Source organism: Saccostrea cucullata, unplaced genomic scaffold (genome assembly GCF_032062105.1).
Source record: "Saccostrea cucullata isolate Sc308-1 unplaced genomic scaffold, CSIRO_AGI_Scuc_v1 ctg282, whole genome shotgun sequence".
NCBI lineage: Eukaryota > Metazoa > Mollusca > Bivalvia > Ostreida > Ostreidae > Saccostrea > Saccostrea cuccullata.
Window position 1 is genome coordinate 453,771 of NW_026933043.1, and position 21,265 is coordinate 475,035.

At 33.8% G+C, this 21,265-nt stretch overlaps 4 protein-coding genes across 4 annotated transcripts; 3 read left to right on the forward strand and 1 right to left on the reverse strand.

The window, feature by feature from the left end:
- Positions 1 to 1,038: 1,038 nt before the first annotated feature.
- On the reverse strand, positions 1,039 to 5,844 carry LOC134237070 (renin receptor-like). Its single transcript, XM_062719152.1, is given in 8 exon segments — positions 1,039 to 2,498; positions 3,013 to 3,123; positions 3,636 to 3,683; positions 3,686 to 3,787; positions 4,112 to 4,300; positions 4,846 to 4,944; positions 5,107 to 5,247; positions 5,806 to 5,844. Coding segments are annotated over 8 exon segments (921 nt in total). The 3' UTR covers positions 1,039 to 2,306.
- A 2,119-nt stretch (positions 5,845 to 7,963) lies between these two features.
- On the forward strand, positions 7,964 to 9,786 carry LOC134237096 (uncharacterized). The gene is made up of 3 exons (XM_062719198.1): positions 7,964 to 8,200; positions 8,491 to 8,584; positions 9,154 to 9,786. The coding sequence occupies exons 1-3, from the start codon at positions 7,964 to 7,966 to the stop codon at positions 9,534 to 9,536; spliced, it is 714 nt and encodes a 237-aa protein (XP_062575182.1). The 3' UTR covers positions 9,537 to 9,786.
- Positions 9,787 to 13,070: 3,284 nt separating this feature from the next.
- LOC134237082 (uncharacterized) lies at positions 13,071 to 15,374 on the forward strand. The gene is made up of 3 exons (XM_062719168.1): positions 13,071 to 13,243; positions 14,478 to 14,605; positions 15,039 to 15,374. Exons 2-3 carry the CDS (start codon positions 14,542 to 14,544, stop codon positions 15,287 to 15,289), a joined length of 315 nt encoding a protein of 104 aa, XP_062575152.1. The 5' UTR covers positions 13,071 to 13,243; positions 14,478 to 14,541; the 3' UTR covers positions 15,290 to 15,374.
- Positions 15,375 to 17,157: 1,783 nt separating this feature from the next.
- LOC134237097 (mannose-P-dolichol utilization defect 1 protein-like) lies at positions 17,158 to 20,955 on the forward strand. Its single transcript, XM_062719199.1, has 5 exons — positions 17,158 to 17,277; positions 17,775 to 17,840; positions 18,763 to 18,895; positions 19,727 to 19,931; positions 20,700 to 20,955. Exons 1-5 carry the CDS (start codon positions 17,175 to 17,177, stop codon positions 20,919 to 20,921), a joined length of 729 nt encoding a protein of 242 aa, XP_062575183.1. The 5' UTR covers positions 17,158 to 17,174; the 3' UTR covers positions 20,922 to 20,955.
- Positions 20,956 to 21,265: the final 310 nt, after the last annotated feature.

Below are 21,265 nucleotides of genomic sequence, written 5' to 3' on the forward strand. Positions count from 1 at the left end.
CATGCTTTAATTACTTCTTATTTGATGATCTAATCATTATGTCAGATAGCAAGGCATATGATTATGAATGAAATTGATAAAGATTTATTAAATAAGAAGGATAATTTTTACTAAACTTTTTTAATAAATTGATTCTTGTCTTGTTATCAATAAATATAAACACATTCACAGTGAAAGCTTATGTCCCATTGAGAAGAAAACCGATATATTTCAAAGCATTTCAGATATTCAGAATAAAATACTTGAAGAAAACTTATTTCTACATTTTTATGTTGCTGGAGATATCAATGTGTAAGATACCAAAATTATAATATGATGCAACAGTACTATTCTAACTTTTTTTTTCACAAAAATTGTCATCGTTATTTTAATAGCATATCTAGATTTTTTGTGCCATATCAGAAAATGGGACCAATCATAAAAGAATTTTAATTAGATATACATGTATATACAATGATGTACTTAATGCCAGATGCAAAACTTATCATTTCAGTATTTATTTTTTAAGAAAGTTTTTTTGTTTAAGATGATTGGTTTTTGTCAGTGCAATACTTTTTATGTAATTATACACATCATCTAGCTTAATTAGCAATAAAGAATTGAAAAAATCTTGTTTCGTGTGTTGTTTACAGATGAGAGAGACTGGCTTAGAGTTTCAGTTCATTTTGGTTATGTGTAAAGTCTCTAGTAGATATTCTACTGTATACTGGCTGTAAACCAACTATTATTTGCATCATCTTTTATTTGAAATTCGTCAGTTTGAAATCAATCCACAAGGATTAATTTCTATGAATGTTGAAACATTCTCTAGAAATATAAAGCAAAATAAATACATGTACTTTGCGATAATTAATATTCACAAATTAAGTAGGTCGCAAAAATTACAAAATATTTCTCGCCCACGAATAAAAGTTGGTTTATTATATATACAATACAGATAATAAGTCTGCTGCAGTACCTAGAGAGATCAAAGGTTTGAGTTTACAATCTGGAATGTACAGTGAGTTAGACCAATGAAATGACAACTAAAATCCAAGCTTTAAGTTTACATAGGTGTTTATTTATTCTGTTTATACTCTTGTTTATAACATATTTAGGAAGTATCTACATCATTGAACAGATAATCAAATTACCACAACATTCAAACACCCAGAACTTTCACACAAACCCTAATAAACACAAATATTCTCTATCAAAATTTACACCCACTCACACACTGATTTCCAACTGCAAAAGTTAGTTTTGGTGGACAAGACATGTAATTCATGATACTACTTTAACATTTCCCACTTTCTAATGTACACACAAATACCACAGCAGTGATACATAATTAGACAATGCCATGAGATGCTTAATACATACTCAATCTAACATATACTATTAATTTAGGAACAAGATCACATTACAATCATTTTCTACTATATACGTATCATAGAATGGAATGTTAAGCTCCACTGACCAATTTCATTTTTAGCACTCTGCTTGTAATTTATATATTCAAGTACATGTACCTTGAAAGTTTTTAAATATTGTATATTGAGGATAGAACTTAATCATTCTTCCCAGTGTTTGAAGCAAAATAGCTGACTATTTTAAAAGTACCTTGAAAGCTTTAGAATTTGGATATGGTTTACTTAAAATAAAACCAATTTATCCAATGTTTGAAGCAAAATAGCTGACAAAATTTGAAAAATTCAAGTTTCTGTATACCTAGTTAAGATATAATAAAATGTTCAAAATTTATCACAATTTTCCCCAATTTCAATCCATAATAATAATATTGTTATCAATCCTTATCTATAAAAGAATATTGACTAACTACAAGAACATACAATACATGTAATACCCTCACTAGTAGCTAGACTAGAACTTTTCAAAAATTGATTATACAAACACATTCTACAAACAATATGGTAAATTTTGTAACATACTAACATGGTGGAATTCATGATTCAATATCGTATACGGGGAGCTTGAGAAAATGGCCCATTATTGAGCCCCCTCCCTGAATAAGCAGATTTGTTCATATCATTTTCACAATTTACATGTAATAGCACAGAGCATCTTAGAACCTAAGCTTTACAATTTATTTTTTCCTTCTATTTCACTGCTGTAGCCTTTTATTTAAAAAAATCCTTTGCATTGCTTAGTTTCAATATAAAGTGGATAAAGGCTCTGACAGTATATTGCTTTACTTCATAAATACAAATTTTCAATTCTTAATTTCCCTGTTATTAGCACAATGTTTAGAGAAAGAGAAACATCTGATAGTTAAATCACAGGAGCTAGCTGGAGACAGGAAATGACTAGTCCTTCTTGAGTCGGGTCGTGGTCATTCTGTAGATGATACTGTCCCGCCCTGGGTCAATGTTCCACATCCCGTACGACACCGCAAAGAGGATGACAAACATGGCAATCATAAACCACAGAATAATGTTAAATATGGCGGGGTAATTCTCATCGTAGTCCTTGGAGAGATTGATGTCCACATCAGAGTCCTAAAATCAGAGAGAGAATTATAGACAATCTTTAAATTGAAATCAGAAGCAAGGCCAGCAAAGCAGACCTGATAAACAATTGACTGATTTATAATTTTCAAACCCTCTAAATACTAAAACGTTTCCTTTGTCAATGAATATAGAATACATTGTATATTTTCAAATATAAAACTTTTTTTTCTTTGCATCTCACCGATCAAAATGAAATAAAAGCCATGTACATGAAAATTGTTTATCAATCATCTTGTGTGACTTTAATAAACAACCGAGTTACATTTGTACTTCCCTTGTACATTACAAACTTCAATACCATATAATGTCAGCAGTGTGACTTATCTTATACTCCCTCCCTTGTTCCAAACATATATTGTCATCACTGAATAATCAAATCAATACAGCAGTATGACCTTCACTCCTCAATGTGGCCCCCATCCAACAAGTGCTCTGAATGATCAGAGCAACACAGTAGTTTGACCTTCACCCCCTGTGAGGTCCCCCCTCCCCTGTTATTTACCTCCACGGCCATCAGACTCCTTGTTTTCCTGACATATTTTTCCTCGGGATTAATTGACAGAACTTCCACCACCACATTGTCTTTGTATAACTTCTTGAAATCTTCTGTCATCTGAAATCATATTTATTCCATTAAGAAATCTGTAGTGGTATTTTTTTTTTACTTTCTTTGATTCAGACAGTCTGAACCTAACATGAGAGATTTTTATCACAATCTATTTTACCACCTATAATGGTTGTCAGTTGGTGAATTCAAAGCGGGGGAAAAATCAATAGACAGAGTTATCTCCCTTAAACTGTGTCGAAGCAAATTTTAAAATAGAGTAAAATTTTTGCGTGTCTCTGATGTTTTAGAGGTCCGTGTTTGCTCTGCTCCTAATTTGTATTGTTTAATGGACTACAATATTGAATACTGTTCGTTGTCTCCATATCCTTCATCTGAACAGTGTAATTGGTAAAAAAATGACAAGGTATAAAAAACAACCAAAGAAATGTTCAACTAAACTTCTGTTTTTGATTAACTATTCATCTGCTATTAGTTTAATTCTAGTTACACTTGAGTATGTACAGTACACCCTGTATGATTATGAAAAGCCTGTTAAGTCTGTGTGTTCTATGTCTTACCTTTGTTATGAAGTCTGATATCAATCTGTGAGCGTCCTCTGTCTGAGGGAAGATTTCCCTCCATGTTTGTTAACGATGTCATGTAGACCGGTGATGGTGAAGGAAAAGAGGTCGGGGGTCTTACTCTTCAGCATTTCTGGACGGTCACTCACCTTTAAATATAATCAAAGATTTAAGTTTTATTTATCTAGACATCTGTACTGTATGTTTACAGTACCTTTACAAAAAATATTAATATGAATGGTTAGCCAACTTTTCATTTACCCTTAATATTTCATTTTAAACTTCATGTGCTATAACTTAAACATTTCTATATTTCATTAAAAAAATAAACTGCAAACTTACATATTCATTTTTTACAACTTTTTAAACAAATAGAATAAGCATATAAAAGACTGGTCAACTGTCAAGATTATGTGAAAAATATTTTTTATTCCGGCATTAATCAATTAAACTTAATTACACTATTCCTTTACCGTGTTAATGACATCCTGTATGAGTTGCAACTCCCCCATCAGTCTGAGATGGCTGGGTTTGCTGGCATTTAGTGACCCCACGGAGTGTCTCTGTAACACGGAGTCTGAGTCCAGCAGTCGGTCAGACATCTTCCTGAGCGTGTCGGGAAGTTTACGGAAAACATCAAAGTCAGAGTGGACATCAAAAAACTAAAATAAACATAGACCTCAATCAAAAACTTCAAAGTCGCCCTGCACATCAAAAAAATAAAATAAACATAGACCTCAATCAAAAACGTCAAAGTCAGAGTGGACATCAAAAACTAAAATAAACATAGACCTCAATCAAAAACATCAAAGTCAGAGTGCACATCAAAAAACTAAAAGTAAACATGGAGGTCAATTATTTAAGCAGTAAACCATAAAAGATGCTTGAAGTTTGTATGCACATGTATGTTTCATAGTAGAGAATCAAAAGTGAAACTGCAGGTCAATTATATTTATTTTCAATATGTATATGAAACCACTGCAAAAATAATTGCATATCATTTCAATTGAATCTTATTCTGTTGAATTTTTCTTGTAATGTATTCGTTCTAAATGTATGTTTTTTAATACGAATACAAATCATAGTAATATTACTATATTCAATGGAATTGAATTGATTTGGACTGTATGCTCTTATGGCAACTTCGACCCATACTCAAAATTATTACATTATCATAAATACAGAGTAAACAGCTTTATGTATTTACATTGTTATCCATGCCAGCATCAAGTAACAGTGGACTCTGATCAAAGAAAGCTCCCTGGAGTGTGTTCATCAGAGAGGCAATGTCCACCATTGGAATATCCTACAAATAAAGGAAGAACTTTTATTGGTCAGAAAATCAATCTACATGATGTTTCAAATATCTTTGTAAAATTTAGTAAGGTTAAACATAGAAGTTGTGCATTATATATGAATTAGCATTATATGACTGTTAGATAATTTCTATTTTTCACCAAAGACTTACTGTGTTTACAGGAAATCGGGCCATGTTTTTAACAGTTAGCGGCTTCTTTTTTAAGTCATTGTGTCCAAGAATTGATACAAGTATATTGGCCTTCGGTCTTTTGAAGAAGGAATTCTGGGTAAGTCCATTCCAGTTGACATCCTAATATAGAAAACATAAATCATGTAAATAGTGGGAAATCAGAATGATAAAGTCATTGTACATACAAGCCATCTGCAATTAATCAATAACTTACATTCTAACTTCACCGATTAGCAACAATATATTTTGGTGAATGAAAAAAAAAAATATTTTCTCAAAGATTTGAATATATTTTAATAATGTACCATAATCTTAAAGAATTTCCATCTATGTACTTTGTTCTTTTGTAAATCTCATGTCTGTTTCAATTTACAGTGTTTTTCATGACCCATCAGAAATGTGGTCTCTTTACCCTCAAAATACTTAATATTTTCTAAAATTTATTTTGAGATCATGTTCAAAAACTTGTTTACAATAACTTGTTGTGACAGGAAAAAGATTTCTCCCTACAAATTTCTTTCCATTAAAGAGTAAAATCATTGCTTTTATAATCATGTATAATATGAGTGAAAAGCATTGACAATATCAGTAATGCACTTTTGTCTTTCATCAGTGCCGTTTTCACCAGGTGCCGTTTTGACTTGTACCCCTTTTATAATATGAGTGAAAAGCACTGACAATATCAACATGATCAATAAAGCGAGGCTCCTTCTGCATCCTGGAATGTTACATAACACCGAGTGTGTGTGTTACCAGGAACACTGCTGGTGGACAGCAAACTCCTTAAATAAATCAAGAAGAAAATTAACCTATGCATGTGTAAACACTAACTCTTGTCCATAACACACTCCTTAAATAAACCAGGAAAATATAACCTGCTATTGTAAACAAATACACATGGGAAAACAAATCAATGGAAAACGGACCATTCAGGAAAACAGCAATGCAACATCAGAAATTTATTTTCTAACTTGACTAAAATCAAAAGTCTTTACAACCTAGCAATGCTAAAACACATGTTTCAGTAAGAACCGGGTCAGGTGATGCCATCGTGACAACCAAAATATGTGATCTACATCTCAAAATTTTCATCAAAAAAAGTATTCCATCGACAATTTTTTTTTCTTGGAAAAAATACCAAGAATATTTATTTACAACGCCCTTAAATAATTATCGTAAAACCATGCAAATCTTACCTATAAAAATCAATATGTAAAATTGCAATACTAATAGTCCTCTTTCCCTGTCCGCCATTTTGACTGTGAATGTGTGTCATGTGACCAAATGTCATTAATTTATGATAACTCGTACGTTTCATGTTTCTGTTCTTCTAATTTTTTTCTTTAAAAGTTTTTACCTCTCAGATATCAAAGTATCTTTTAACGAAAGAATTTAATCATGTATACATCTATAATTAAAAAAAAATCCAAACTAGAAATATTTAAGGAGTGAGGTGGTGGTTGGGGTGTAGGGATGCAGGCTGGGGGTAAAGTAATTTTTTTTCGATAAAAACAAATTTAAAAGTATTGCAACAAAGTATTGGGTCGGATTGGTGGGATTGAATGGCGACCTTTTAATGTACATATTCAGCCTAAATTAAAAAAAAATAAGTGGAGAGAGAAAAAAAAAACCTCCAAAAAAACAACAACAAACAACTAAAATTTGTTTTAAACAAAAAACAACAAAACAAAAATCCAAACTAGAAATATTCAAAAACCTATTTTGTTTGGGGTGGGGTGGGGGTGACTTTTCACTTCTAATGCTTCATAAGCTTAAAAACTTTTCAGACAACAATAATTTTGAGGGTCTTTTACAAAATGACAAAAAAATAAAAAAAAAAAAAAAAAAAAGCGGGGATGTATGGATCTGGTGGGGTGGGATTGTATAGATGCTCTTCAATATACATTTTCAAACTAAATCAAAAACGTGATGGGGACCCCCCCCCCCCCCCCGGTTTATCTAATAATCTGATTCGATAATAAGTATAGTTTTTTTTAATATATGATTTTTATTACATAATGCTTATAAAAATGCTTATAATATAAACATTAATATGTAGAGGTTCATGGGCTATAATTAGGAAATTCTCTGCCCTGAACTTTGCGTACATTTCGAAAAAGACATCCATTTGAAGTTATATATTTTCTGCCAAGGCATATATACCTGCATGTGTGGCCAAAGTTATAGCTATATAAATATACATGCATGTACTTGGACTCTGAATTAAATACCAATGTTCACAAATTTGTTCAAAGCACATCTTATTTTAATAAAAAGGGGAAAATAGGAAAATATTGCTTATTTTTTAAATCATATCCTGTAATTAACGATAATGATGATTAATTCAAGACATTTTGAATATCAATTTAGTTTCTTACATGTTGCGCTGGTACATGCACAGATCTAGAAATGCAAACATTTTGACCTTTTGTCTTTCTATACATAGACAACTTTACAATTGTATAATATAATATTTAGAAAAAACGTTCGCATGAAAATATTGTCCTCCAACTAAATTCTATTCAAAAATAAATTTTAATGTCATTGACAACTTTCGCAGCAAATAAAAATTTTAAATAAAATTCCTCGAAAAACAACCATGCGAACTCATATGTACACGTTATAAAACCCCCATTTATGTGTGCGTATTTTTAGATTTGGAAATTCCAATACACCAAAAATAAGTTTTGAAAACTGATTGGTTAATTCTTTACTGCTACTGAAATTTTTAGAACTTTAAATATAGATCGCGCTCTTGTTATAACTCCTGCACGTTTTAAAAACATATACCGGTATATAAAATTCGACTTGTGGGACCTCTACAGTACAACCTAACATGACTCTCCTAGTTGACGAGGAGTTAGCGTTATCAAATGACGAAAGATTAAAAGAAACTCTTCCAGATTTAGAACAACTAAAACCACGACGAAGAACTTCAAGAAGATGCCGAAAGTCCATCCTTGTGTCTGGCACGTCAGCGGCAGTTTCTATGGTTACGTTTCTTGCTTTTGTGGGAGTTTTTGTCTACGCCCGAAATGTTTTTAAAACCCCTCTGGAAGAATATTGGAAATTGGTAAGTGTTCTTTATTTTCCTGTTTGAAATGGAAAATATGATGAGTTAAATTAATTAAGTTATAATTAATTTTTAAAACACTTAGATTCAATTTTATATAATTTTTAAAAACATGTAACATTTCGTTAAAAACCAAAAAGAACCCTAAATTTTTTTCATTTGCATTTAACCATGATGTTTTTTTAATAGACGGACATGCAACAAGATTTTGCAAAATTCATTGTATTTTCCGATCACATAAAATTTTATGCTGAATTATAAATATTTATACATGATATATTTTTTTATAGACAGACATCACCCCGCCAGCTTATTCTCGGAACGAATCGTTCCACGGAAATTTTCCTGTAGCGTACATGGTTCTGGACACTGATTCATTAACAGGTCAGTAAATCTATATATAGAATTATTTTAACATATATATCATATAACTGATTTTTCAACATAATTATATATATATAATTATGTATATAATATACATCGATTAATTGATTATGCAAATGAAGTTTGAAAAACAAACACAATGCAGACCTTTTAAAAATTGATGATGTAAGTTTGTGAATAATTTTTCTGAGCTAGAACTATGTAGAATGTTTTATCAGAGAAGATAAATTATAATTTGTGTTATACATATCTTAGCTGTGTAAGAAGTTTCTCAAAATATACACATATCAATATCTGGGTGGTGGCGGGGATTTCCTGTATTCATTTTTAAACAGCTAATTTAAAAGCCACCCGCATATCTTTTATAAACTTTTTATAGCGTTTTTGAATTAATTTAATCGGATTGTGATTTAAATGGCACTTCATTTGTACCCCAGTCACTTCAAAGAGTTTTATTGTAGATATTTAAAATTTTTCATTAAAGTAGGTATTTAAAGGCATTGGGTATTTTCCATTCATTTTTAAAAACGAATTAATTAATTGGGGAATTACTTCTCTTATAACCGTAGATGGCCATGAGATTCTAAGATGGAAAAATTTCAAAAACCAGACTTACACCAGAGGCGGGTTTGTGTACTCCGAGGGATTCTTTATCATCCCCAAGAGTGGCTTTTATGACCTTCACTCGACACTGAGCATCGAGACGCAACTCAAGACAGGCATGGGCGATGTCACGATTTACAGCTGCATTGTGACGTCATCAGGAATTACCCTAGGCTGTAACCGAATGAGGCAGAAGAAGGGATGGGCGGGGCATAGCGAAGTCTTAGTGCTGTCCAGGTGGTTAGAGAAAGGGGAGAGAATCGGCGTGACGCTGGCACCAAAGTCCACGAAATCCCTTATCCACGGCAACCCGACAGAAAATGCTTTTGTTATTCGACTAATTAGATAGCATATCTAATTGTAGTGCAAAAGCCTTTGTTAACAATCTTCTATATAAGTCATTAGCAAACTTTTTTCAAAAATATAGTTTTTCATACATTATTTATGCTTTTTGTTACATGTATAGGGATAACAATACACATTATCACATTATATGCAATTGTATAAGCCCATCTTTGATCCTATCTGACTTTTGTTCAAACTTCATGCATGTATATCTTAAGTGGCTTATAGAAGTATATGATATGATCGATGGAATAAATTTTGAATTGCATGAATCACAGTCAAGCACTTTTAATTTGTATTTATTATTCATATAAATTAAAATGATATTCTTCTAAAAAAAGAAAAACGAGAAAAACATATAAATTGACTTGAGGGAAAATCAAGACAGATGAATCTTATTAAGGAAACAATGTCTACAAATTTAAAAAGAAAAAAATGGATTCAGCTGAAATCAGAATTTGTTTAAAATTAAAAGCCGTGTGATCAGAGATCTCTCATTAACCGCTGGGGATGCAGAATTAAAAAAAAAATTGAAATGGGAGATCAGTATTAAATTACAATTTTATGAGTTAAGGGGTGTTGAACCGTAGTTTTATATGTGAGGTTTAGGAGTCTTATTTTAGCAAGTGCCCGTGCTTTCAACATATAGTCCGTCTGTGGTTCCTAAAGGGGTGTACTGTAATAATCTTAAACTGTTAAATGTATTGACGAGCATGACCAAAGAATGAACAGACTTAAAGTTGAAAACGAGAGAACTCTGACATTTAAATAAATCCAAAAAGAAAACAGAAAAATTTGTAACGAACTTAAAAGAAAATAATTAAATTGCCAGTTGAAGTTATATTCTCTATGAAGTAAATAAGTATAAAGAATACGGTAATTTATCAGGACACAAGCTTTATGTGTAGGCACCAACAATGGGGCTGTGGTCATGTAGATTTTGTCTGCTACAGCTGATTTTTATACTGACTTCTTTTGAAGGTAAGTTTTAATATAAATTGAGCGTGAATTGCACAAAATTTTTGATGTACAAACTTTTGTGAGATACACATCTTTCGAAACTACAACAAACTCGTAGTTTTCCTGCATATAATTCCACGGTATCGATACATTTCATATTTGGCTTTTAAATTCACTACCTTTTACCTTCTGAACCCTTGAATTCACTTAAAAATTGATACTATTTTGAATATACATCTATTTTACTATCATACGTACCTTCTTGTATGGATCTAAGATTGTGTGTGTGTGTGGGGGGGGGGGGTGTCGGTGGAAGGGTCAATTATTAGAAAAATATTGACAAGGAAAATTCTTGACTAAAACGATTACAACTCTTATTACTAGTATTTTAATAGGGGGTATGATAATCATATTTTGAGGCGCAATGGGTTGGGGTGGAATTTTGAAGTTCGTATCCCAAATGTCCTTTCTCTGGCTCCGGGGCCATGAAACTTAGATAAACTAACTTTAAATCTCAATTCTATTTTAACCGAGGAATGATAGTGAAAAGGAGAACGAGATCAAAAAAGATCTGGTCTATGTTTTCTGGCCCCAGGAACTGGTCTGGCTCTTTGCGAGGGCTGTTGGTCCTTAAATTTGCCTTCTCTCTATATGTACGAATCTCTCACATTTTAATTCCCTTTCCTCTCCTTTGTAATAGTGATACAATCACCTGTAAGAAAAAACTCCTCCAATAGCTCCCTGTTTTTAAAAAAGTCCCTCACATTTTAATTTCCCTCCTTTGTTATAGGGGCCCTGACAATCACCAGAGACTTTCTACTCCTCCAATAGTTCCCTGTTTTACTACAGTCCCTCACATTTTAATTGTGTGTGTGTGTAGGGGCCCTGACAATCACCTGTAAGGTTCTACTCCTCCAATAGAAAAATATTGACACATTTTAATTTCCCTCCTTTGTTATAGGGGCCCTGACAATCACCTGTACAATTCTATTATTTTAACAGATGTGTGTTTTACTCTTGAGGAGGTCCCTCACATTTTAATTTCCCTCCTTTGTTATAGGGGCCCTGACCATCACGTGTAAGACTTTCTACTCCTCCAATAGTTCTCTTTTACTACGCGTCCCTCACATTTTAATTTCCCTCCTTTGTTATAGGGGCCCTGACCCACAGGCACCTGAAGTATGGATAATACCCCCCCTTTTTTTTTATATTGAAAAAAAAATGTAACAGTGTATAATACCTCGAAAATATAAAATTTCCCCGTCAAACACAACTATATGTAGTTATATACAAGCAGATTGTACTTTTTCTCACGTTTAAAGAATGGCCCTAGCTATTCGGTATTTATTATACCGAATAGGGCCATTCTTTAAACGTGAGAAAAAGTTCAATTTGCTTGCATATAACGACATATAGATGTGTTCGACGGGGAAATTTTATATTTTTGAGGTATTATAACTTACATTTTTTTCAATATAAAAATTGATTTATCATAATTTTGTGCATGTTCCTGACCATCACCTGTAAGACCTTCTACTCCTCCAACAGTTCCCTGTTTTACTACGAGTCCCTAACATTTTAATTCTCCTCCTTTGTTATAGGGACTCTGACCATCACGTGTAAGACGTTTTACTCCTCCAATAGTTCCCTGTTTTACTATGAGTCCCTCCTTTGTTATAGGGGCCCTGACAATCACGTGTAAGACGATCTACTCCTCCAATAGTTCTCTATTTTACTATGAGTCCCTCACATTTAATTCCCCTCCTTTGTTATAGGGGCCCTGACAATCACGTGTAAGACGATCTACTCCTCCAATAGTTCTCTATTTTACTATGAGTCCCTCACATTTAATTCCCCTCCTTTGTTATAGGGGCCCTGACAATCACCTGTACGACCTTCTACTCCTCCAATAGTTCCTGTTTTACTATGAGTCCCTCACATTTTAATTCCCTTCCATTGTTATAGGGACTCTGACCATCACCTGTAAGACGTTCTACTCCTCCAATAGTTCTCTTTTACTACGAGTCCCTCACATTTTAATTTCCCTCCTTTGTTATAGGGGCCCTGACAATCACGTGTAAGACTTTCTACTCCTCCAATAGTTCCCTGTTTTACTACGAGTCCCTCAAATTTTAATTTCCCTCCTTTGTTATAGGGGCCCTGACAATCACCTGTAAGACGTTCTACTCCTCCAATAGCTCCCTGTTTTACTACGAGTCCCTCACATTTTAATTTCCCTCCTTTGTTATAGGGGCCCTGACAATCACCTGTAAGACGTTCTACTCCTCCAATAGCTCCCTGTTTTACTACGAGTCCCTCACATTTTAATTTCCCTCCTTTGTTATAGGGGCCCTGACAATCACCTGTAAGACGTTCTACTCCTCCAATAGCTCCCTGTTTTATAAATCCCTCACATTTTAATTTCCCTCCTTTGTTATATGGGCCCTGACAATCACCTGTAAGACGTTCTACTCCTCCAATAGTTCTCTTTTACTACGAGTCCCTCACATTTTAATTTCCCTCCTTTGTTATAGGGGCCCTGACAATCACATGTAAGACTTTCTACTCCTCCAATAGCTCCCTGTTTTACTACGAGTCCCTCACATTTTAATTTCCCTCCTTTGTTATAGGGGCCCTGACAATCACGTGTAAGACTTTCTACTCCTCCAATAGTTCCCTGTTTTACTACGAGTATTGCTCGGTGGGCTGCTGTGGATCAGAACGAAGTCGGAAATGCTGCTCCGCGGATAAGTAAGTCTGAGTAATGTATTGAGACTTATTGCTTTTAAAAGTGCTTTAACTATTGTGTTTTATGAGCTCACCAAAGCCAACATCCTCACAATGTCAAGGTTTTGTAATTTCGGAACTCAACATAACGGTAACCGCTTGTGGAGTTCCGAAGTCACAAAACCTTGACAATGTGAGGATGCAAAGCCAAAGGCTGTTAGTGCTTTTCTGGTAAAAAATTTGTTCGCCTTCAGAAGTCCGTCGTAGTTGTAAACTTTTCATACTTTCATTCCTTTCTCCCAGAATCATTTGATCAAACTTGGCACAGAGTATTAATAATTGCTAAAGGGCATTCAAATTTGGTCAAATTAATGGCAACTGTGTTGGGGGGGGGGTTAATTATCAGTTCAGTTCAGTTATGGAGTTCCCTCCTATGTATAAGGAGCACCCTAGAAGGTGTTTTTAAAAGACGTAAAAATTAAAAATAATAAAAGAAATAAAGTGATGAAAAGACAGTTAGTAAAATCTATTCTATGTAGTGCTGTAAAAATAAAGTTAGAGGTGATAGACAAACTAAAAATAAAAAACGAATTTACAGACTATACATCATGGAATAGTGAAAATTTGGTGGAGTCATTGCAAGTTAGTATTCTTCTTAAAAAAAACACTGGAAAAATGAAACTTTAGTGAAGGCTTGCTAATAAATAGTGTATAAATCATGACATTCCGGTAGTTTTACAAATGAAACTACATGTACATGTATATAGGATTCATCTTTTAAACAGAATATACTTCTCAAGAGCTTAGTCATATATCAAAATTGGAGCAAACTCAAAAAAAGACTACGTATTGTAGAGTCAAGTTTATTCAGATCTTGTCTCCTGGAGGTAGCACAGGGCTACAATAGAAGATCAAACATTTGCAAAGAAACGTACAAAAGATAATTAGTCAAAGAATTGAATACAAAAACATCCTCATCAAGGATAGATTTAATTTCACTTTCAATTGTTCAAACTAACCCCTCCCTCTAAGGTTGTAGGTTCGGATTTTTTATAGCACAGGCACTTGTTTCGGAATAATTTTTATAGATTCAATTTATCTCCTAGCCAGAGTGCTCATGCAGGTGAGCAATATGGCAAAAAGGCCTCTTGTTGAAGAATGAATTATAATATTTTTTTGCTTTAATTATACTATAAAGCAAGGAAGATCTAGATATATACTAGTCTTGTCAATAACACCTGTGCATTCTCTTTGACAGTACGGGCGCCATTGTCGGGGGTGTGGTTGGGGCTCTGGTTTTCTTCCTCATTGTCTCCGTGGTCATGTTCATATGTTGGCAAAGCAACAAGAAATCCAAACAGCTTGTCGACGTGGAACCCGAAATCGGTGTGTATACACAAATCAATATATAGACAGTGTACAAAATGTACCTTACAGGAGAAAAAAAAAGTATCTTTATGGGTTAATTACATTGAACTTGCAACCCAGCTTCATGATTTCCTTTTGAAAAGCTGAAATAGATGTTTATTCGATTTAAAAATGGGGATATTGTGTTGTGAAACTAAAGCATGTATCTTTATTGTTGCACACATTTGATACTAAAAAGATGCCATATTAGAGGGATAAATTTTAATTAAAAGCGAAATTGTTAGAAAATCTGTAACATCAACTTGTTTGTCACTTACTTTGATGGATTTTAGATTTACATTTGACTGTACTCAAAACATAATATTGCTCTTCTTATCAAATCATTTGGGAGACAGGAGCAACATTGATAACTAGTATTTGATGATTGGACTTTGATTTTTTTTCTTAACAGATGAGTTTGGATACGAATTAGAGGTTATGGGTGATATGCATCCATATCAAACCGGAAGTGAACCTTTTAACTCTCCAGTCTCTCCGAGTCATCTCCAGGGAGACTTCCGGCACGGTGACGTTGACGCAGAGACATTTCCCAAACACCACGGATGTCCCCCGCCGGAATACGAGGAGAACCTCCCCCCGATGTCTCCCCCGCCCACTTACAAGGAGAGAGAAGAAACCGTAATGTCGGAAGAGCGTTACTGATTCTGCGTGGGACTGGAGTTTATGGAGGGATTCATTTGTGGGGGCAATTTTTAAAAAACTTGATGAAATCTTGGCACTGAGATCAATTTTCAGAGTGCTTTAATTATATTGATTTAGCAGGAGATCCTTTTTTGGAAACACAATTTGTTTTATTTTATGTAATTGAAAAAATTTCTGATAAATTATAAAAATAATATATATATTTATAAGTTATACGAGTATCTATTATATTCATTATGATAAATTATTTATATACTCTGCATTTCCTCTGTATTAAAGTGTCATGTTGTAAATTTTGAATTTAATGACCGGGTGGCGGTAAATACAAAATTTACAACATGAAAACTAAATGACAAAAGGATGAATAGTACTACATGTATATATTTAAGGGATCACTGTCTAGTTAATAGAATATGCAAGGGCATCAACGATAGTTGGAAACGAGGGATAATTTACAGAACAGGCGGCAATTGCTGATTCCTTATAATTTATTTCCCTTTCGTTAAAAATTATGGAATAAAATATTTTAAATTTAGATTTTAAAAATGTAGACTACACATGTATTATAGATTTAAATAACACGAGGCCTGACCTATTTGTAGGCGAAATTTACATTTTGGTTAAATTAAGACCGCGGAACATAAGATTGGAAATATGCAGCTTACGTCATTTCTACCTGTTACAATCAAAACATTCAATGACAAAGAATGAAATGGAAGGGTATAATTCGACGCGGACGCAGGGAAAACATTGGATTGAAATTCTAGTTTGAAATTCATTTTCAATCCACCTCAGCTACGCTAGAAGGCACATTACATAGTATTACCGATTGAACCAGAGAACAAATAATTTCAATTTCGGTATAATTTGAAAATAATATATACAATATTGTAAATGGGAATTTTCTGCCCAGCGTTTTAAAGGAATATATGAAGGGACTAATATATGATTTCTGTTTGATATAATGGTAAAATTTATGCATGTGCGTACGTGTTATGTGTGCGTTAAGTGTGTGGTTAGGTTCGAACTCCAGTACCAAAAAATTTCTTCCAAACACCACCACTTTCCCCATTTTTAACCTTTACTAAGACGTATCTGTGGAAAGTGTGGGTGGGGGGGGGGCTAAACTTACGAAGATATGTTCAATGTCTATACTAATTATATATTTAGAAAAAAAGTGGGGGGCTAAGCCCCCTCCCCCCCCCCCCCCCCCCCCCCCCGGTTCCGACGCCTATGAGAATTTCAATCCAATGTTTTCCCCTCGTCCGCGTCGAATTGTACGTCCCGCCCATTTCATAGTCTATCATTTAATGTTTTCGTTGTAACAGATAGAAATTACGAAAGCTTCATACTTCCAATCTTTCCAGTAAATGTTTTGCGGTCTTATCAACAAATCAAGTATACTATAAGTTTCAAATAGTTAACACAGACTAAGAAAACAAGTAGAAATTGAAATAGGGTGAGGCCTATCTGGTGGAAAATTATTTTGTATTTTGGGAAAATCACTCTAATCCCCCCCCCCCCCTCCCCTTGTGAGTTACTATTTTCAGCAAAATTATCAGTGATTAAGTAAATATGGGACTTCTTAACATTTTGTGTAAACAATTTCTCAAATATCGTTTTTGACATCTTGGAACAATGTTCTAAAATCATGAAAAGTTTTCTTTTGCCTAGATCGAATGTTTACCTAAATTATTTAGAGGTAAATCTACATAAGAAGTGTTATACCTTTCTAAGCATAAGAGGAAGCAACTTCTACATATAAATTGATAGAACTAACCGAAAATATTTTAACAAACATCACGAAAAATATCTGAAAGATTTAGCAAACACCTTAAACTGGTGGCCTTCTGTCAACATAGAGGACCAGTTCACAGAAATAAACATGGCGGGTGACAACACATCCACCGGTTTGGAAAATTATTTGCACTTCATTTTCCCTCAGCCATGCTATGATGAGTATTTTGTGAAATTTAATTTCTTTCACGGTACGACTTTTATTTTATTCTATGCATATTTGAATGACACTATGCTTTATTTAGTTACAAAAGACAAAAAACCGACAGTGATCAAAGTCCTCTGCACTCGAATTTCCTCGGATCCATTTTTGCAAGTAGACAAACTTCCGACTGATAGATATACATTGGCCCAAGAACCTATTTTTAAAGGTCCCTGATTGACCAATGTTGACAGAGTTTAAAATTTTGTCAAATATTGAAAAGAGATATGCTAGTTAGTTAGTTAGTAACTTAGTTATATGAAATTTTCTCATGTTTCATTTTGAGATCTAAGGTTTCAAGAAGTGGAACATAATTATGGACATACAGCTAGGATTTACTTTTCCTAAAACACATTACATGTAGGACGATGTCAGTGAATATTTTGACAACATTTATAGAAATTAATGCACTTGCATTTTTACACTCATTATTTTTCCTCAGTATTAATCATCATGATGTTTAAATAGTTTTCCTTCTTTTTTCAGCCCAATGTTTCAACATAGTGCTTAGCAAAGCACTAGGATACAGTATTATCTTAGGAGCTGTTATGGGTATGTAACTCAAATGCAGTTTAAAGCAGGTTGGGGCCCATTGCCTAAAGGAAATGCATGTTCAATTTTGTTGATTAACTGACATATCATATTTTTTCATTGCTTTCTTAAAAAGCAATCATTATGTTCTGTTATTCTCCTTTATGAGATTGATCCACAAGAATTTCATGATTTCTGAGGAATGAATCTCATTAACATTGAAATTACAGAAAAAAAAATGTTAATGTAAAATTATTAATATCTAGTAAATGTACTGTAATACAGCAAAACTCGTTTAGTACGAACACGCATATTGTGAATTCATGGATATAGCGAAGTTATCTTGGTTCCCAAACTATAATATGTTCTACGATGCGACCGTTGGGGCGAGCGCAGTTATTTACTATCAAAAACATTTACACAGCTTTGACTTCCACTGCCTATCCTCAGTTCATTAAAAAAGAAGAAAAAAAAAACCAAAATCACTTCCCAGGCATCGGGATCAAGATTCCGAACTTCTCAGAAGTTTCTGACAAAATCAGAAATACCCAAGCCGTTTCAGTGACGAAAGTATGACGTCAAATAAAAAGTCCTGTTGACTCTGAACGCAAATGATAGTTTTGTGGCATGGAGATAGCCACCATGTTGCTATGCACCGCAAAGGATTATTGAGAGTTTGGAATTTTTTCACGCGGTGAGATAAAAATTTCTTGGAACAATGTGCAGATTTCAACCCGAATTTCCTCCGTTCGTACACGTTAGTCTATTGAGCTTGCTACGCGAGCGGCGCTTCGCGCTGCCTTGCTGCGCTCGCTGTAAATTGAACTAATTTCTTATACGGATATAATGAATTACGGATATAGCGAAGTAATTTCATAGGTCCCAGCGACTTCGTTATAACCGAGTTTTACTGTATTGATTAATGAAAATTGATTTCTTTCAGTGAAGCTTCCCCAGATTGTGAAGATTCTGAAGGCAGGTAGTGGGGAAGGAATCAGTCTGGCCGCTGTCCTGTGTGAACTCTTTGCCATCTCAGCCACCACCACATACGCATTCGCCATGAGCTTCCCATTCAGGTGTGAATAGACTATGAGTCTGTCTCAAACTCGCTAGTCATGAGCTACCAATTTAAGTGTGTATGAACCGTGAGTCTTCTCAAAATTGCTAGTATTGAGCTTCTATCTAGATCTCACTAGTATAGATTGAGCTTCCCATTCAAGTGTGAAAAGACAGAGAATCTGTCTCAAACATGCAAGTCGTGAATTTCCATTCAGGTGTGAATAAACTATGAATCTGTCTCAAACTCACTAGCCTTGGGCTTCCGAATTTAGGTTAGAATTAACTTTAAGTCTGTCTCAACCTTTTTAGCCATTTTAGTTTGAATAGATTGCAAGTCTATCTTAAACTCACAAACCATTAGATATGAGCTAATGTAGGTGGGAAGGGGTTGTGAGCCTGTCTCAAGCACAACAAATAAGTTCAGGGCTTTCACATTAGCAATTGGCTAGGTATGAAATATAGAGTGTGAGTGTTTCATAAAATTACTGTAAATTACTAATTATACTGGAGGATTTTTTATTTCTTCATTTTGCAAAAAGTATTGGCTTTTAATTATTGTTAAATTATAAATACATTATTTTTGAAATGTTCTCTGACTATTTTACAAGTTCAGTTCCAGAAATTATGTATTTTTGTAAAAGAGAAAACTAAAGTAACATTGATGAGAAAACTCCTTTTGTCTCCTCTAGTTATTGATATATAATTTTGTATTTATGTTAAAATGATGAGGTTAGCTTTGTGGTCTTTGCTTGGAGAAGGTCTTTGCATGTTCAATGTCTCTAACTATCTCTATTTCGCATGTCTGTTCCTGATATATATAATTATCAAAAATGATCTCTATTTTTCAGTGCCTATGGTGAGGGTCTATTCCTGACAATACAGACCAGTACAATTGCCTTCCTAATCCTATTCCTGGGTAGTAATGCTGTTGCGGCGTTGCTATTTGCAGCCTCCTATATAGGAATCATGGCTTATCTACTGTCAGGACTGTGTCCGCTGCCAATTTTAGGGGCATTACAGAGCATTAATATACCAATAGTGATACTTAGTAAGGTAAGTGATGGAACAAATATATATACTGGAGTGGAAACCTTAATTATTTTTGCTCCATATTGACTCTAAAAGGATGCATGCAAGTTTAAAAAAAAAAATTCATTAAATTGACCATTATAATAAGGATTGGCAAAAATTTGGACAAACCATTTTGCTAACAATTTGACTGAAAAGGTAATTTTAAATTGACAACGTTATGGCCTAAAAAAAAAATATGTTTGTTTCCTGTAACCCGACTGACCCATTCAAATTACCCCCGGGTGGATTTTTTTTTTTCTGACAAATGGCAAAACTTCGTTTGATCAATTAGCTGATTCCATTTATTAAAAAAAAATTCGCTTGTAGCTTAACTTGAGACATAAAATATGTCAACCTAGTTTACATTTACCTTAGTTATAAAGAGTAATAATTATTATTGTAACAACAATTTCCCCTACAACTTTCTGAAGTTCGTTTTCTGCCCCTTGGCAGCCATTTTGGATGCCATGTTGGGTGTCCACTGTAAATATGACACCTGGTATATTCAGTCCGGGGATGTTTAACCATTCATAAGCCAAAAAAAAAAAAAAAAAAAAGAATTCCCGACCTACCGACCCTTAATTTTTTTGGAATGTTACAGGAAACAAACATATTTTTTTTTTAAGCCTATTACAGAATGATAGTCATTTACCCCCAAAAAGAGTTATCTCTCTTATCAGAGGAACATTAATATTGTACCTAAGACGGACACTTGTATCCTCTATTGATTTATTGATTCTCTCCCTCCAGATGCTGCAGGCCGTGACTAATTATCGTAATGGCGGTACGGGTCAGCTGTCTGTGGTGACGGTCTTCCTGTTGTTTGCAGGGTCACTAGCCCGAGTCTTCACGTCCATCCAGGAGACCGGAGACAATCTAATTATCATCACATTCATCGTATCAACGGTCTTCAATGGACTGATATTTGCTCAGATTTTATATTACTGGAATGCCAAACCCAAGAGGGAATAAAACGCAAATCAATCCATTTCTGAAATACAGCAGTATGAAAAAAATAATCCATGGAATTTTCATGTAAAACTGTTTTGTTAGTCTTTGAAGTAGTGGGTTCTGTATTCTTTTAAAAGAGTAAGATTCATATGTTATATTACAGTCAAGTAACTGCAGCATGTAAGCAATAAAATTAATGTAAACCATAATTGGTGTATAAAGCCATGCTTTAACCAGATACTGTTCTGTTGTTGATAATCCAAAAATAGACTAAACAGATTCAATAGTTCAAGGGTTTATTTTTGTATCACACTTGTTGCATTTGATTTATTTGTTAACAGTTATTTGTTAACAGTTATCTATAT

Coding starts and splice junctions, on each gene's coding strand:
- LOC134237096 (XM_062719198.1), top strand. CDS start 7,964: ATGACTCTCCTAGTTGACGAGGAGTTAGCGTTATCAAATGACGAAAGA. Junction 8,201..8,490: donor TGGAAGAATATTGGAAATTG/GTAAGTGTTCTT, acceptor ATTTTTTTATAG/ACAGACATCACCCCGCCAGC. Junction 8,585..9,153: donor GGACACTGATTCATTAACAG/GTCAGTAAATCT, acceptor TTATAACCGTAG/ATGGCCATGAGATTCTAAGA.
- LOC134237082 (XM_062719168.1), top strand. CDS start 14,542: ATGTTCATATGTTGGCAAAGCAACAAGAAATCCAAACAGCTTGTCGAC. Junction 14,606..15,038: donor CGACGTGGAACCCGAAATCG/GTGTGTATACAC, acceptor TTTTCTTAACAG/ATGAGTTTGGATACGAATTA.
- LOC134237097 (XM_062719199.1), top strand. CDS start 17,175: ATGGCGGGTGACAACACATCCACCGGTTTGGAAAATTATTTGCACTTC. Junction 17,841..18,762: donor TATCTTAGGAGCTGTTATGG/GTATGTAACTCA, acceptor GATTTCTTTCAG/TGAAGCTTCCCCAGATTGTG. Junction 18,896..19,726: donor GCCATGAGCTTCCCATTCAG/GTGTGAATAGAC, acceptor TCTATTTTTCAG/TGCCTATGGTGAGGGTCTAT.